Raw genomic sequence first — 15,940 nt, 5'->3', positions numbered from 1 at the left:
GCAGTTTCTGAGAAGGGGTGACACCCACCCAACTTAAGTAGCAAATGTTTGATAAAGCTAGTTAGCTGGCAGCTGATGGGGAAACGGAGCAGAGATGAAAGAGGGTCAGTGAGAGGGCGCTATTTCACCCAACCTTGGTGAAATTTGTGGAGCATCAGCCAGAACGCCAGGCTTGATAAAGGTCAGGCTCAAATCATCTCACATCTCTAAGACACACTAGCCTTCTACAGAGTATTGAAACCTACCAGTGGGATTGTCTGTCTCGAAGACAAACATCTCTTGAATGGTTCCCAACCACTCGGGTTCATTTCCGAAAGATAGAACTGAGTCCGTTGGGCGGGCGTTCACATCCGCTGCAAGCCCTCCCTAGACGATACTGCCCGGTAATTCAGAGCAGTCCTTCTTCCCCGCCCAACAGTTTAAGGAAGAACCCCCTGCTTTCCCTTCGCTGCTCCGAGGCATAGCGGCTTAGAGCAACAGTCCCGCTGCTTCTGCGGGCTGAAGCGACACGGATAGACATCCTAGAATATGTAACAGGGGATGCGGGAGGCGGGTGCGGGGAACAGTAGGTTGTCGGCGGGGAAAGGGTGGGTTCGACTCCTGACGGTCGTGTGCGCTCCGCAGAAGTGTCGGTCCCCCTTTGCAGTTCAAAACGGGGTCTGCATCCTGTGAGCGGGCTTTCTTGGACGGGCTCCAGAAGTCCTCAGCTGTACTGAGACACTTAGAAATGCCATCTCGACCTGAAGTCTGGAACCATTTTTACCATTCTAAGTGAAGGATTCCCCCATCCTTAGCCAAGGCTCCCCACTCAGCTTGTTCCAGGAAAGGGCCGGGGAGGAGGGTTCCCACCGCGCTTCCCGAGCCCTCCAGACAGGCTTAGGGCTCTTGTAAGGCACTGGCCCAAGGCCCGCGACCTCCCCGCCGAGGATGCCGGGCGCCCGGGCTCTCCGCCCCGGCTCCTCGGCCTCTTCCTTGCCGACCGCCCCCGGCGGCCTGGGCGCCCGCGCGTCCCGCGGGACTCGGCTGCAGCTGCGCGCCGGGGGTCGTGGCTGCCCCCGGGCGGCCCGCACGCCCTCAGGACTTGACTGGCTGATCCGCCGAGGAGTCCCGGGCCGGAGGGACCGGGCGGGAACGTTGCAGATCCGCCCCCAGTCCCGGGACGGCGCGGCGGGGCCAGCGCTCCGGGGTGGGGCTCGGCCGAGCTCGGGGCAGCGCCGGGGGCGGCGGGGCTGGGGTGGGAGAGGGGCGCCCGGCCGCCGGCGGGACGTTCCCAGCTCTGGGCTCCCCTCGGCTCGCTCGGGCCCAGCTGGGCCCGCTCGGGTCGCCGCCCCCGCCCCCCGCGCGCCCGCGCCCTCTCTCGGCCCGCGCGCGTTCCTAGGGCGCCACCTCTTTGCGACTCGCTCACTTCTCCGGCAGGTTTCCCTGAGAGCGTGTGAACATTGCCCAGCTCGGCTTTCAACTCGCTTCCAACCTGCACCGCCCGGCCAGCATGCCTCCCCGGCCGTGAAGCGGGGCCGCCGCCGCCCCTCCGCGCCGCTGGTAACCCGCCCTCGCCGCCACCTGGCCCTCCTGATCGACGACACACGCACTTAAAACTTGTTCTCAGGGTGTGTGGAGTCAACTTTCCGGAAGCAACCAGCCCACCAGAGGAGGTAGACAGACAGCTAGGTATATATATGCGGGTCTCGCTACAAGTGGCTCTGGAACAAGCCGGCCTAGTTCGCAAAGAAGCTGACTTCGGAGCGGGAAACTTCCTTCTGTTTTTTAGGAAGGAGTTAGCCCTGCTCCCCGAACCCCGGATATTGCCGGCCAGATTAATTAGACATTGCTATGGGAGACGTGTAAACACGTTGCTCATCATTGATACGTATATAAAACCATTTCATTTCGGTTATTATTTCTGAGGAGGCGCATCTGATTTTTTCTTTTCTTCCCCTTTTTTTCGGTCCCTTTTTTTGCCTGTGTGGTTTGGAAAAAAAACACAGTTGGAGTAGCTGATTCCTAAATAAGTAAGTGCCGGGAGACTCCAGTGAAAGTTTTTTTTTGTTTGGGTTTTTTTTGTTTTTGTTTTTGTTTTTTTTTTTGCAACTTGGGAGATGCCCTTGAAGTTGAAGAAGCTCTGAGAGCAGGCTGAAGGGGGGCAGCGGGGTTGTGCTGGGAGATGGAGGTGCCAGACTGACCCTTTGGGCCCCTTTCCTCTCCGTTGCAGGTCCCCAGAGCGAGAGGATACGATGCTGTGGAAGCTAGTTCAGCAATGGAGCGTCGCGGTGTTCCTGCTGAGCTACTCGGTGCCCTCCTGCGGGCGCTCGGTGGAGGAGCTCGGCCGCCGACTGTAAGTGCCCGATCCTCCCCCAGGGCGCCGGGTGAGGGCTGGGGAGGCCAAGGGGAGAGGTCACCAGGCCGGGGCGCTGCCGAGAGCCCTCCGCGCTCATGGATGCTCTTCTCCCGGGTTATTATAGAGCGGCGAGATCCGCTACCTGCCCGGAGCTGAGCCCGGGTCCTCAAAGCCGGCGGGAGAACTGGGTAAACCTCAGCGGGAGACAGGCAAGGGACAACTTTCAGGGGTTTCCATGAGAGGGAGCGATTTACTGATTCTCCTCTAGCAAAATCTCTTCTACTGAGAGAAAAGGGTTATTTTCAGAACCTGGGAAGATTCTGAAACCCTGAGGATTGTAAAAAGCTTAAGATAACTCGCAGGAAGCTGAGGTATCCAGGCGGCATACGTCTGTGTGTGTGCACTTGTATACGTACCTACTGAATGTGGGTGGCAGGTTTTGTGTGAAAAGCAAAAACTTTACATCTAATTTTATTATGAATGACATAATTTTAAGCATATAAAATGGACCACATTACATAATGTAGGCATATTATATAATGAAGTAGTAACAACTTTGCAATGGCACAACTCCAACATCGGTATTGATACAGTTTAAGAACGCTAGAGTCCTCGATTCCAAAATGAGCATTAGGTGTGGAAACTCCCCCCCCCCGCCTTGGAATTATTGCTAACAGCTCTTTAATCTGCAGTCAAATATTTGCATTGTAGACCGAAAATCTGTTATCTTGGCATTTTCATTTGGTGATTCTTTAAGGATAATTTTGACTTTAATCATACATCAAAGCACACCAGAGAAATAGCACCATGTTGTGTGACTGAAAAGTTGGAAAAGTAGGAAAGTAACACTAGCTTCATAATCCGCTGGACCCAGCAGTTTATGAATGTATGTAATACCATCTTTGGGCGATCTTTAAGCCACACTCTCAGTGTCCAGGATGGGAAAACCAGAAAGTGTGAGAACTGAGATGAATTTGCCTCTGGTGAAGGAATTAAGGGGAACTTTTACAATAACAATAAAAATAGCAATATCTAATATTTACAATCAGGTTCCTGGTGCTTCCTTGTAAATTCCTGAGGGTGTACCAAAAGGCAACTTTTTATATGTACCTTTGGTCTATTATTATTAAAGCAGAAAATCCTTAAATGAAATTATCTTAGACATGTCTGAACCTTGGCACCGAAATGAAAATCTATTATGAATCTCCTAAGGCAAATTGTGTAAAACATTGTACTGAAGATAAAGCTGCATTGTATTCTTCAAATCAAGATTTTGCTGATGTATTTCTGGAAATTGTCTTCAGATTATTTGCTCATTTTGAGATTCATATTTAATTCAGTTATGTAAAATCCATATATAAATATAAATGAAGCCTAAAATTTTAAAAGCACACTTAAATACTGTATTTATCTGGCCAAGAAATACTGCCTTGGAACAGAGCCAATTTTTTTTTCTTTACAGTTGCTTAAAAAATACCTGTTTTCTCTTTTGAGAAACAGTAAATTGACCATGATTAAATCTACAGTTATGGCATTAAAATGGTGCTAAGTTAGTTCTAGAGGCTATTTTTAACTCTTTCATTGTTGCACCTTGCAAAATACACATCAGAAACCACTTAGCAGCCAGAGTCTCTGTTATAGTTTTGTTTGTGGGTGAAATATAATATTGCAGTTAAACACTCACACTCAGCAGATGGTTATAAAACTACCACAAAACATTCTTATAGTTAATGGCTAATAGATCATCACATTACAGCCATGGTTTTTCACGGAGGCTGAAATCATCAGCAGATAAACATGTTTCATCAAATTATTACAGCCAAATGGAGTTTTTTTTAAAAAAAACAAGTCATTTATTTTTGCATTATTGCCAAGTAACAGTACATTTTTGTGTGCTAGAAAGACATTAGTCTGCTTTTACAATAAATCAGCATAGTATCTTAAAAGAAATTTTAACATATAATCAAATCATATTATCCCTCAATTACTTTTCACACCAAGTATTAGGAAAACTGCTTTAGACGTTTGCTGAAAAAGGCCTAACTTTTAAAGGAGAGGAAACTACTACAACAGTAACAGTTCCCAGGCCATGGCAATATAAGTTGTGAATCTTCTGAACCTGAGTCTAAAAGGACTTTACTCAGTGAGGCTATGTTAGTCCCTCAGTCGTGTCCGACTCTGCGATCCCATGGACTATAGTCCAGCAGGCTCCTCTGTCCATGGGATTTCCTACGCATGAATACTGGAGTAGGTTGCCAGGTTGAAGATCTCCAAGGGATCTTCCCGACCCAGTGATCAAACCTGGTTCTCCTGGATTGCAGGCGGATGGAGTCTTTACTGTCTGAGCCACTAGTTGGAGACCTGTGGACGTTCTCGTCCAGATGAACAAGGCTTTCAGCAGGTGACAGTCTCTGTGTTTTAGTTAGAGAGAGAACCCCAGCAGATTCAGAAACCTAAAACATCACTGGCTGATGTGCTTAGGAGCCAGACTGGGTCTCTTCCACTTAATGAAAAGCATAACTTCTGACTGAGTCATTTGGGTTGGAAGGGACTTCTGATGAGTCATCTTAACTCTAACACCCTGACCCTGACTCTTCTATGGACCACAGAACTTTTCTTCTCAAACCCAGACTCCTTCCTCTTAGGAGCCTAGCATCAGCATGAGCATGCTGCCTCTTCCTGTGCTGAAAAAAAAGGAATTCCCATCACTCCAGCTATTCCCTGTGTTCCTTGAGAGCTCCTTAGAAATTTAATCTCCTTCCCCCAAAACTCCCTAGAGAGTGATTTTTAAAGACAGAAAAGCTATATTTTGACTGAATTTAGAGGTTACACATTTCCTTCACATTTTTTCCTTTTTTAAAATAATAATCAAAGGAAACCGTGAACATAGGACACTTGTTTTTCCATGTTGGGGATGTAATAAATACCATGTGGACCATTGTGCTATATAATGTGTACAGATATACAAAGTAACAGACTATTATTGAGGCCATATTTACAACTTAAGTACTTCAGAATTATCTAAAGTGCAAGCCTCCCTCTTGGAAGGAATTGCCCACCACCTGTGTACATCTAGTTTGTACATGCTAGTCATTTACTCTTGACTCAGTTAATGTCTTATTTGGAAAATAAATAGAACACTCCATGGACCTGATTCCTTGTTGACAGTATAGATACTATGCTATTCCTGATCTTCTAATGCAGTTGCTCAACCAGAAAGCTACTCTTCACAATATTTTGAATGCAGAAGTCTTTGAACTAGTAAGTAAATTATGCTACAGCATTTCAGATTTGGCATTTAAGAAAATCTGTGTTTTCTACTATATTAATAATATAAAGGCAGAATGAAGCTTTGTACCTCAGCAAGAGATGTACTCTTTTAAACTAGACAAAGTTGTACCATATTGTAGGCTTTTTGTAAAACAGGAGAGGACGCTCACTCCATTTCCCATGAGAACCATCCTGGGAAAGTGCAGTGCCCGAGCTAGGAAGGCACTGTGACTCACACTTGACAGGCTAGCCAGGATGACAGGCGTATATGCCACTCAGAGGAGGCATGAGCAACGGAGACTTGATTAGAACAGACCAACTATTACAAGTCTGGCTTCAGGGTAAGCTAGAATGGGCTGTGTTATACATTTGGAGAGCAATACAGATGAGTGGCTATCTGCCAGGAATTGAGAAAGTAATAAAAGCTCCAAATAGTAAAAATGATCATGTGTAAGAACTTCTTTTTAACTTGACATTTTGCTAAGAGATACTTATGAAAGTGTAATACTTATGAAACATGTAAGTGTTATCGGTCCTGTTCTTTAAAACCCTTATTAGACTATATAAATCTATTGTAGCAAAGCCTCCATGTAGGTCACTAAAAGTTTCCAGGATACTAACTATTGCCACAAAGTAAGTGAATTTTAATCTGGTCACATGTGGCACCTTCCAAAAGGAAGAGAGACTCCTTCATGCCTCATTTAAACCAGGCTCCTGTTAAATTCCTTTCCATTAAGTCATGTCTTTTTTGCACAAGCTACACGGCTTAAAGTCAGTGCACACAACTAAAATGCTGAAAGAGAGCTGGTATTCTGGCCATAAGGTCTGAGAAATAATGACAGTTTCCGTGGTTTCCTCTTCTTGGACTCACAATATAACTAGACAATCTGTTGTTCCCTCAGTGATAATCCAGACCCCAGGAATCCTGGTTCTTTATTTTGGTGATGAAAATGAACTTGGGACAACAAGCTCAGCCTTCTAGGAAGTGGATAAATTGCTGTCCATTTGCCCATTGCCATGGTTCCCAACACAGACTCTTTATTCTATGCCCTTCCCTTCTAATTTCCTCAACATACACTTCAGTAAGAGAAAGGGTTGGGGAAGTTGGAAAACAATCTTGGTTTTAGAATCAGAAGACATCATCTTTGGAGTGCCCTGGTTCTGCCTGTTTTCATGTGAAATGAAGTTGCTCAGTCGTGTCTGACTCTTTGCAACCCCATGGACACCAGGCTCCTCCGTCCATGGGATTTTCTAGGCAAGAGTACTGCAGTGGGTTGCCATGTCCCTTCTCCAGGGAATCTTTCTGACCCAGGGATCGAACCCAGGTCTCCCAAATTGTAGACAAACGCTTTACCGTCTGAACCACCAGGGAAGTAGCAAGTGTGAAGTCTTTAATCTCTGAACGTCACTTTCCCCATTTGTAAAATGAAGGGTTTTGTTTATTCTCATATTTCTCTGAAGAGTTAAATAAGTTGTAACAATGAAAGTAATAAGAGACCAGATAAATCTATCATTGTGTTGGGGAAAATACACAGGATCCAGCCCTGTGAAATGCCTTCAGAAACGTTTGAAAATGAGCCACTTTGGAGGGTTATTTCAATGGTAGAAATTCAAGTTATGTGAAGTGTGGTTGTAGCAGATAGAATATGACTGCTTCATGCATGTAATCCTTAAATTTGGTTAATACATACAGAATAATAAAAGAATACATGAATGGACATTGAAGCAAGAGTCAGGGTGTCATCTAAAAAGATTGTTAGAAAAGTATTTTTTTTCACTCTATTTTCATTAGAGTGTTGTTTAATAGAAAAACCACTTCATATTTTTGCCCAGAGATATTTCTAAGACAAAGAACAAATAGAAAAGGGAATTTCTTTATTAAGCCCTAAGGATAATACGTTTGAAATTCTAAATTAAATAGAAAAATGATGCACAGAGGAAATAGAATGATCTCACTTAAACACACAAAGACAGCCATTTAAAAGAGACCACCCACTACTTTACGGAAAAATATGCGTGCTCTGACAGTTGGCCTTCATGTATAGGTTCTTGGTAGCCTATAGTCTAATATCAATCATGTCCAAATTCAGTGTGGTAGTCAGGTGTCTCCTAGACAGACTTCACAGCTCACTTCATCCTTCAGATTTTGTTTGCTTTTACTAGTAGAGCTTGCTGTTCTTTGAGATTCAATATTATTATTATTTTCTTTTAAGTGGGGATCAGTGTGTGTGCATGTACGCCCGCTCGTGCACATGTATGCACACTCGCTCATGCACATGTATGCCTGGAGTGAGTACTTAGGGGAAATCAGCCACCTTTTTGTTTCCCAGACTAGGACGCTTTATTTCCCCAGAACCATGAAAAGCAGCTCAGTGGTTTCTGTCCATATTTTTGAAACAATGACGCTTAATATTTTAAACTGAGAAGAGAGCATAGACATTGTAGAATCTGATCTTTTTAAAAAGATGGGGCCCCAAGGGCCCAAGAATGTTCATGTTCTGAACAAGGTAGCAGACCTGGGGAGCAGCACAGCTCGGACTTAGGCTGGAGCCTCCTAAAGGCCCGCTCTTCCCTTCCCATCTCTGCCTTCCCTGCTCAGCCAGCTTGCAGCCCTCTAGCTTAGCTTGTGGGACCAATTAGACCATTCAAAGGCTTTCCCCACGTCTTTGTGGTCTCGGTCAGATATTAAACTGTCACTGTCTTCTTCCTCTCCTGCTCTTTCCTCTTTACAGCAAAAGGGCTGTGTCTGAGCACCAGCTCCTCCATGACAAGGGGAAGTCCATCCAAGACTTACGGCGTCGGTTCTTCCTCCACCATCTGATCGCGGAAATCCACACAGCCGAAATCAGAGCTACCTCGGAGGTGTCCCCCAACTCCAAGCCTGCTCCCAACACCAAGAACCACCCCGTCCGATTTGGGTCTGATGATGAGGGCAAATACCTGACTCAGGAAACTAACAAGGTGGAGACATACAAAGAGCAGCCACTGAAGACGCCCGGCAAGAAAAAGAAAAGCAAGCCTGGAAAACGCAAGGAGCAGGAGAAGAAGAAACGGCGAACTCGGTCGGCCTGGCTGACCTCGGGCGTGCCTGGGACTGGGCTGGAAGAGGACTACCTATCTGACATCTCCGCAACATCGCTGGAGCTCAACTCACGGTAACCGGCTTCCCGGCCCCTAGCCCCTCTTCGGTGCCCCAAGCACAGTGTGGAGACTCCATTCTACCCTGGCTTGCACAGACCTAGAATCTCCTATCTGTGCCTCGGTCCATCGCGCCACGCTTTAAAAAGCTTACAAAACCAAGATGGCTCAGAATATTGCCTGCCTTAAGGCAGTGTCCTAGCCCCTCAACACACAAGGTGTTTAATCACTCGCTTCTTTCTCCACCAGCAAACCCCAATACCAATTCTTTAATACTCTTCTAACAACTTTTATCTTTTTCCTCAAGCTTTAGAAGCTTGTGCACTTTAACCATTTGTTAGAGAAATGTATTTATTTCCCCCACTCTTATACCAAGTTGAACTTTATGGTTATTTTTCTTTTTTTCTTCCTTTTTTTTCCCCTTCAAGGGGAAAAAAAAGAGAAGGCTTTGATATGATCTACAAACACTACAGAAAAATATCCTACCATGAAAAATTAAACTTATTTAATTAAAAATTAAATTTATTTTCATGTGATTAAATTTAAAATTTTACACACAGACTTTGAATTTACTTAATTGAATTTAACTCTGTTTTCTACCAGTTCATGAAACAAAAATCATGATTTCTGAAAATTTCTAAGTAGAGATTGAGAAGGACGTAAGTTTTTGTCAGGTATCTATTTGTCCACTGACAAGTTGAGGTACTTTCTATAGGGTTTTGCAGTAGGAATAATAAAACCACATCTATGTGGCTTGTTTATCCTTAGCTCACAGCTGTTCACATTCACAGACTTTGGAGCCAGAAACCCTTAAGTTTAAGTCTTGGGTCTGAATTTATTGACGTTCACAACCTTAGTCTTTCTAAGACAGATTTCCTCTTCTGTAAAATGAAGATGGTACTTGTGCCAACCTCACTGGGTCAGGTGAAGATAAAATGAGATTACATGGGTTAAATGCCTGTCATAGAGTAAATACTCAGTAAATTGCAGCTCATTATTGTCTAGGTGCTTTGAGATTTCATTCTGGCTCTATCATCCATTCATCCATCTGTCTATCTGTGTGTTTCTATGAGGCAAAAAGGGGGTAAGTATTCATCTCATTTTAGAATACGATTTGAAAACCAAAGCCTTCCACAGGTAAAGCAGCTGAGCAGACCCAGCAACGGGGAGTGGTGGTCCTCAGAACTGGCTTTATTCCTTTCTTGACACTTAGGCCAGCACTGTGCTGGTGCTGCTCTTTACCTCTGCATTTCCACTGATGGGATCTTTTCATTTTTTACTTTCTAGTACAGCCCTTCTGTGGGGTTTAAAGGGAAGGGGGAAACAACACAAGATGCATTCTATGCAGCTAATGATCTTGCTATTTAAGGAGTCCCCGTCACTTCTCCAGTCTTTTCCTCTGACTGGTAAAGACTGGATAACAGAAAGATGTTTCAAAGGGGATATTTAAGTTAAATTGACAAAACCCATCATTCAAAAGCATATAAAATGATAATGACATTGGCTAAGTAGTGCAGCTTAAGTACTAATCAATGGACAGTGGTTCTAGAAGAGTCTTTAGCCCAATGAGTGATCTATTCTGCAAATATCTAATGGATATATAAGGGATAACAAACAATAAATCTTGGCTTAATGCACACATTCAGTCTATTTTTAGATATGATCCTAATTGTACATATTTATAACTAATTCAAGGGCTTTATTGCCAAAATCTACTTTTATCTATTTTGTATATATACATAAACAGAAGTAGAAATATGTTTCAGTGAATTCTATTCATTTAAAATTTGCAATGCACTTAAGTACCTGGAGAATTGAAAGTCAGCTCTTGTCAGTTCATATCCCCAAACTGTCTCTAAGTTAAAGTAGATTTACTAAAAACTAGGCAGTGCCCAATCAAATCCAGACCTATGACTGAAAGAAATAGAATGCTTCTGCCTCTCCTTTCTGTTCCCTGGTTCTGAGAGATGTTCATGGAAAGCACTTTATGTTTGGCAGCAAATATTGGCATTCTCTCAATACAATCCAACAGAGGTGTAGGCAAGAGTGGGGAAATTCAGGAATGTACTGATGAGAACATATGGGACCATGCAAATTTTGTCATCCAAATAGAATCTTTTCAGAATAATCATTTTAAAGTTTTATAAGCAACTCACCTTTTATTAACATCCTCTCTTCAATCTCTTTGCATTAATGCGATGAGCTCAGAGATCTAATGATATGGCAAGCATGAACTTTATTACAATATGTAATAGTTGTGGTATTTCTTAAGAGAAACGATTGAGCCTACACTGTATGGATCCTCTTACATGAACCATTCAGTGGGAAATATACAGCTTTAAATTTTGGAAATTATATTTTAGAATTTTTGATGTTGCACATGAGATGTCCAGATAGAGTGGGACTCATGTAATTTACCTTGGTAAACACTGATGTAAAAAAAAAAAAATGAAAGCTTTTCAGCACTCAGAAGAGCTCCCAAGTGTTGTCATACTCATATATGTAATGTGCTTATACATCTACTTTTAGGTCATGGTGTATATTTTACCTGACTATCCCACTACATGCCTCTGTCAAAGGGAAATCAGAAGGAAGGATAACAAACAAACTGGCTGGGCAGGGTGAAATATAATTAAAAGATCTTTTCCTTGGTCCTTTAATGTATTTCCTTTTTCTTTCCTTCTGAGGAATAAATTGTTCGAGAGGCTATTCATTCCCTCCTTGCTTGTGTTACTCTTAAATACAATTCACTAGATGCCGTTTAGTAACAAAACATTTTACAATCAGTACGATATCCAAATGATTGACTTTGACAGTTGCCTTTTGGACTTTATTCATAACATCCATCCATATCTGCCCACCATTTAAAAAGTTTAATAGTAAACTATTTTTCTCCTCTGTTACTAGGAGCTGTTTTCTCATTCCAAACAAAATTCTTGAAGAGTTCGATTCCTTAAGAAGTTAAAACACTCTAAATGCTAAATTTGCTTTTCATTCTTCAAGCTGCACATAAAATTCCTAAATTGTCAAGAGTTTGCTTTTGGGTAGGTCACACAATCATGCAGGTCTGACATGTAAAATTCTGGCTGTTAATGCAGTGATGCAGCCAACTGCTTCCATTCTGTAGCTGTTGCTCCTAGTTGTTCCATAGTTGGTTTCTTTGACACTAGTAGGTATTCCCCAAAATAGACCACACACAGAGAAGAAAAAAGCAGAGAGAGAAGCAGAGAAAAAGTCCCTAGTCTTAAAATGGGCTTCCTTGGTGCCTTAGACGGTAAAGAATCGGCCAGCAATGTAGGAGACCCGGGTTCAATCCCTGGGTCAGGAAGATCCCCTGGAGAAGGAGATGGCTTCTCCATTCCAGTGTTCTTGCCTGGAGAATTCCATGGACAGAGGAGCCTGGCAAGCTACAGTCCATGGGGTCACAAAGAAATGGACACAACTGAACAACTAAACACACACATCTGAAAATACTGTCATTATAGTGCTTAGAAGGGTTAGAAACCATGTCAGTCCCAAGTGGAAACTTATTCTGGGTAATAAAACAAACACAGTGATGTGAAATATTGCTATTTTGTACTTTTGAATTAATAGATTCTTATTCTCTAATTTAAAATAGGCTTTCCCAATTTCTAACGTAAGATCCAGTCAAAAAACTAGCAGCAATTCTATCGTAGTTTTGGCTTCAAAAACAAAAATCCAAAAATAATTTTATTCATTAGTATTTAAGAACAGCTAAAGAAGGACAGATATCCACATCCTCATCCTCAAATCATCAGCCAAACATACTTTAATTACTCATCCTTCTAACATTTGCCCCAAATCACACACTCAACCCTCACAACAGCCCATTAATCTGAGTGAGAGATTGGCCAAATGAGAACCTGAAAAGGATAAGCAACCTTTGCATCACCTCTGTTGGGCATCCCTGGGGAATAAACTTCTAAGCAAGATGTATTTAATGATGGATAACACAACCTGGCCTTATTCTGAATTCTCAGACGTGTCCCTCCTCTTCCCAAACTTGCCAGTTAGCAGCTTTGGAAAATTCTCAAAGGGTTTCCTTTTCCTGACAGAGTATAATTAGAAATGCAGACCCATTTTCCTTTCTATATTACATTGATCATTAGATCAGATTAAAGACCCTGCCTGTAGCAGAGGGTTCTGGAGAGTTGGGTGGACCCCACAGGCACCTTTTGGAAAAGATATTTACAAGAAGTCCCCTGAATCAGTTTTCATTGTGTTTCTATGTTCCTTAATTTACATCTTTATTTTATGTCTCTTCATTTGCAAAGAAAATTAACCTGTTTTCTCCTCTTTTTTTTTTTCTTCTTTCTCTTTGCAGGAGGCATTGAATTTTTCAGCAGAGACCTTCAGAAGACGTATTGCAGGATTCTGTAATAATGAACATGTGGAAAGTATTAGAAATATTTATTGTCTGTAAATATTGTAAATGCATTGGAATAAAACTGTCTCCCCCATTGCTCTATGAAACTGCACATTGGTTATTGTGAATATTTTTTTTTTTTTGCCAAGGCTAATCCAATTATTATTATCACATTTACCATAATTTATTTTGTCAACTGATGTATTTATTTTGTAAATGTATCTTGGTGCTGCTGAATTTCTATATTTTTTGTAACATAATGCACTTTAGATATACATATCAAGTATGTTGATAAATGACACAATAAAGTGTCTTTATTTTGTGGTTGATCTTAATGAATGCCTAAATATAATTATCCAAACTGATTTTCCTCTGTGCATGTAAAAATAGCAGTATTTTAAATTTGTAAAGAATGTCTAATAAAATATAATCTAAATTACATCATGACTCAGAAGGTGAATTTTATGTATATATATCCTTTAAGATTTCTAGTAGAAGGAACATGATGTAATTTTTAACTGTATTTGAATATGGTCTTCAGTTTAATATGTTTATATTGGTACAAATTCCAACATTTTCACATTAGCCTTTAGTTTAAAACCACTTAAAATGTGGTTTTAATTATTTTATCCAGTATTTAAGTTCAATTCAGTGGAATGGCTGAGTTATCTAGGCATCATTTTATGAAGTACATCCAATTCAAAGTGAAGAGTGGAGAGGGCAGAGAAAAGTCAGGAGAAAAAAATTAAAGAAACTTAGTCCAGAGAGTTAGCCAGAGCTGAAAAACAGGGAGAGAGGAAGTCAGGAACTTTAAGGCCAGTGGTAATTTTACCCAATGTAAGGTTTAATTTGAGAGAGCTTGCCCTTATTGGTCAATGGTAAGAGCTGCTTGAGAATTCTACCTGGGTTAACCTTTCTACCAGTGAATCAAGAGAGACTCAGGTTTGGGAGATAGATATGTGGCAATTCAAAGAGCCTTCACTGGTGAAGATGTCTTTCCTGGGACATCCCACTTCCAGGGACCGTGGTTGCAAACAGCACATATGTAATACCGCATGCAACCCCCTTTCCATTTTGCATATCATCTTGGTTGTTCCTAACTCTATTTTCAAATGAAAACACAAATACATTCTTTCCATAGAATCTTTTTCTTTGCATCTGAGAACTCATCAGTGAAGAAACAACAGCAAAACAAAAGGCTTATAGGAAGTCATTTGTTTAGGCTCAGTATCACGTTAAGAATCTGTTAGATGTTTGGGGGATATCCAGAAAGTTCTAAATGCCCCAAAGACACTCTCTCCAGTGGGTAGAGAATACATACATGTACATGAAACAAGTAAAATGCTGTATTCAAGAAACTGAGATAATCCAAAATTCTAAGAACTTTTAAAAACAGGGGAAAACCACATAGGGAGAGATTAGCCTGAGCTGGATATGAGTAGGATAATGTTTCTGGGAGGAATATTCTAACACTGAACTTATTCATAATTTCACTTGAGGCTCACAGCCTTCCAAATAGGACCCATCTTACTATTTTGGGTAAGAATGTTGAACCAAGCACTTCCCTGGTGGTCCAGTGGTTAAGAGTTTGCCTTCCAATGCAAGGGGTGCATGTTCGATACCTGACTGGCCACATCCCTTGTGGCCAAAATACCAAAACATAAAACAGAAGCAGTATTGTAACAAATTCAACAAAGACTTTAAAAATGGTCCACATCCAAAGTAAATCTTTAAAAATTTTTGACAATTAAAAAAAAATGTTGAACGCATGTTAGTAAGCCAACAAAAGAATTTGTGCTTGTCTTCAATTATGAATTTGTTGGATATTTGTAAGGAATATGCAGATGTTAAGATCAATACGCTAAACCTGTATAAAGCAACTAGCTTGGAAAGTCTTAAAACCAGATATAATCAAACTTTTTCAAAATTCTGTCTGAAACTCTAAATCTTAAGACTGCACCAAATCCTTATGTTATTCACATGAAAAGTGTTTTTTAAACACTAATTTGGTAAATACCTGGACATTACGGCAGGGAAACATCAGATTCAAGTCATCTTTAAGCTTTTCTTCACAAATAGTCTATTCCTGAAAAACGCAGGCAGAATCAATAGTTATCAGTTCTGACCAAAATATTAGTAATGCATTCATTACCTTCAGTCATATCTTCGGTCTTCAGGCAGTGATAATGAGTAAAATCACGGCATAAGGGATGGAATAGGATGATGAAAGAAGCAAAAAAATTCCTTTGGTGGAAAAAAAGTTATTTTTTGATATTGCTATTTCCTATGAAAGAAAAACTGAAATATATAATTTAGGCTAATAAGTGTTTGAATGTAAATAAAGTCTTAGCAAATTACAGTCTAAGTGAACATGGTTCACGCTTGACCTAAGTAATGTTTTAAATAAAGGTAAGTTGGACTAAGTACTCAGAAATTAAAAAATGAAACCTAATTTACTAACTTGCTACTGCCTTCCTCAAATTTTATTCAGACAGAAATTTGATATTTAATTAGACTCCTAGTACACATTTATGGACATTGGGGAGTCCAATTACAAAAGACAAGAGTGGAACTTATGTGTGAAGACCTTATTCCTTTCCTCTCTGTTTTCTTAGTCATTGTTGTAAAACAGGTGCAGGACTACATTAACGGATGAACCCAAATCAGTGTGGACATTATTGGTTCTGAAAATATTATAAAATCATTATTGGTATCTCCCTTTCTTGTTACAAAAATTAGTTGGGAATGGAGGCAGCATCAATCTGTGAAATATAGAGAAATTGAAGCTTTTCTTAGGAGAAAGCATAAAC

At 41.3% G+C, this 15,940-nt stretch overlaps 1 protein-coding gene and 1 long non-coding RNA gene across 3 annotated transcripts; one reads left to right on the top strand and one right to left on the bottom strand.

Annotated features, from left to right (window-relative positions):
- The first annotated feature begins 1,242 nt into the window (after positions 1-1,242).
- PTHLH (parathyroid hormone like hormone) lies at positions 1,243-13,571 on the top strand. 2 transcript variants are annotated; one of them, XM_040234618.1, is made up of 4 exons: positions 1,243-1,668; positions 2,210-2,332; positions 8,338-8,760; positions 13,089-13,571. In XM_040234618.1, the coding sequence occupies exons 2-4, from the start codon at positions 2,232-2,234 to the stop codon at positions 13,096-13,098; spliced, it is 534 nt and encodes a 177-aa protein (XP_040090552.1). In that variant the 5' UTR covers positions 1,243-1,668; positions 2,210-2,231; the 3' UTR covers positions 13,099-13,571. The 2 variants fall into 2 exon arrangements, with proteins under 2 accessions (XP_040090552.1, XP_040090551.1); XM_040234617.1 differs by having other exon boundaries at positions 1,402-2,009.
- Positions 13,047-15,224, bottom strand: LOC120858518. Its single transcript, XR_005719884.1, has 2 exons — positions 15,148-15,224; positions 13,047-13,138 (listed from the first exon to the last, which is right to left on the bottom strand). It is a non-coding gene; the product is annotated as an uncharacterized LOC120858518 (long non-coding RNA).
- Positions 15,225-15,940: the final 716 nt, after the last annotated feature.

The sequence above is a fragment of the Oryx dammah genome, unplaced genomic scaffold (genome assembly GCF_014754425.2).
Source record: "Oryx dammah isolate SB20612 unplaced genomic scaffold, SCBI_Odam_1.1 HiC_scaffold_29, whole genome shotgun sequence".
Taxonomy (NCBI): Eukaryota; Metazoa; Chordata; class Mammalia; order Artiodactyla; family Bovidae; genus Oryx; species Oryx dammah.
The sequence above is the reverse complement of the archived record's forward strand: the minus strand, read 5'-3'. Positions and strand labels throughout refer to the sequence as shown.

Bases quoted from the DNA above. Each gene is read 5' to 3' on its own strand.
- PTHLH (XM_040234618.1), top strand. From the start codon at position 2,232: ATGCTGTGGAAGCTAGTTCAGCAATGGAGCGTCGCGGTGTTCCTGCTG. The intron at 2,333-8,337 runs GTAAGTGCCCGA...TCCTCTTTACAG, and splicing joins GAGGAGCTCGGCCGCCGACT to CAAAAGGGCTGTGTCTGAGC.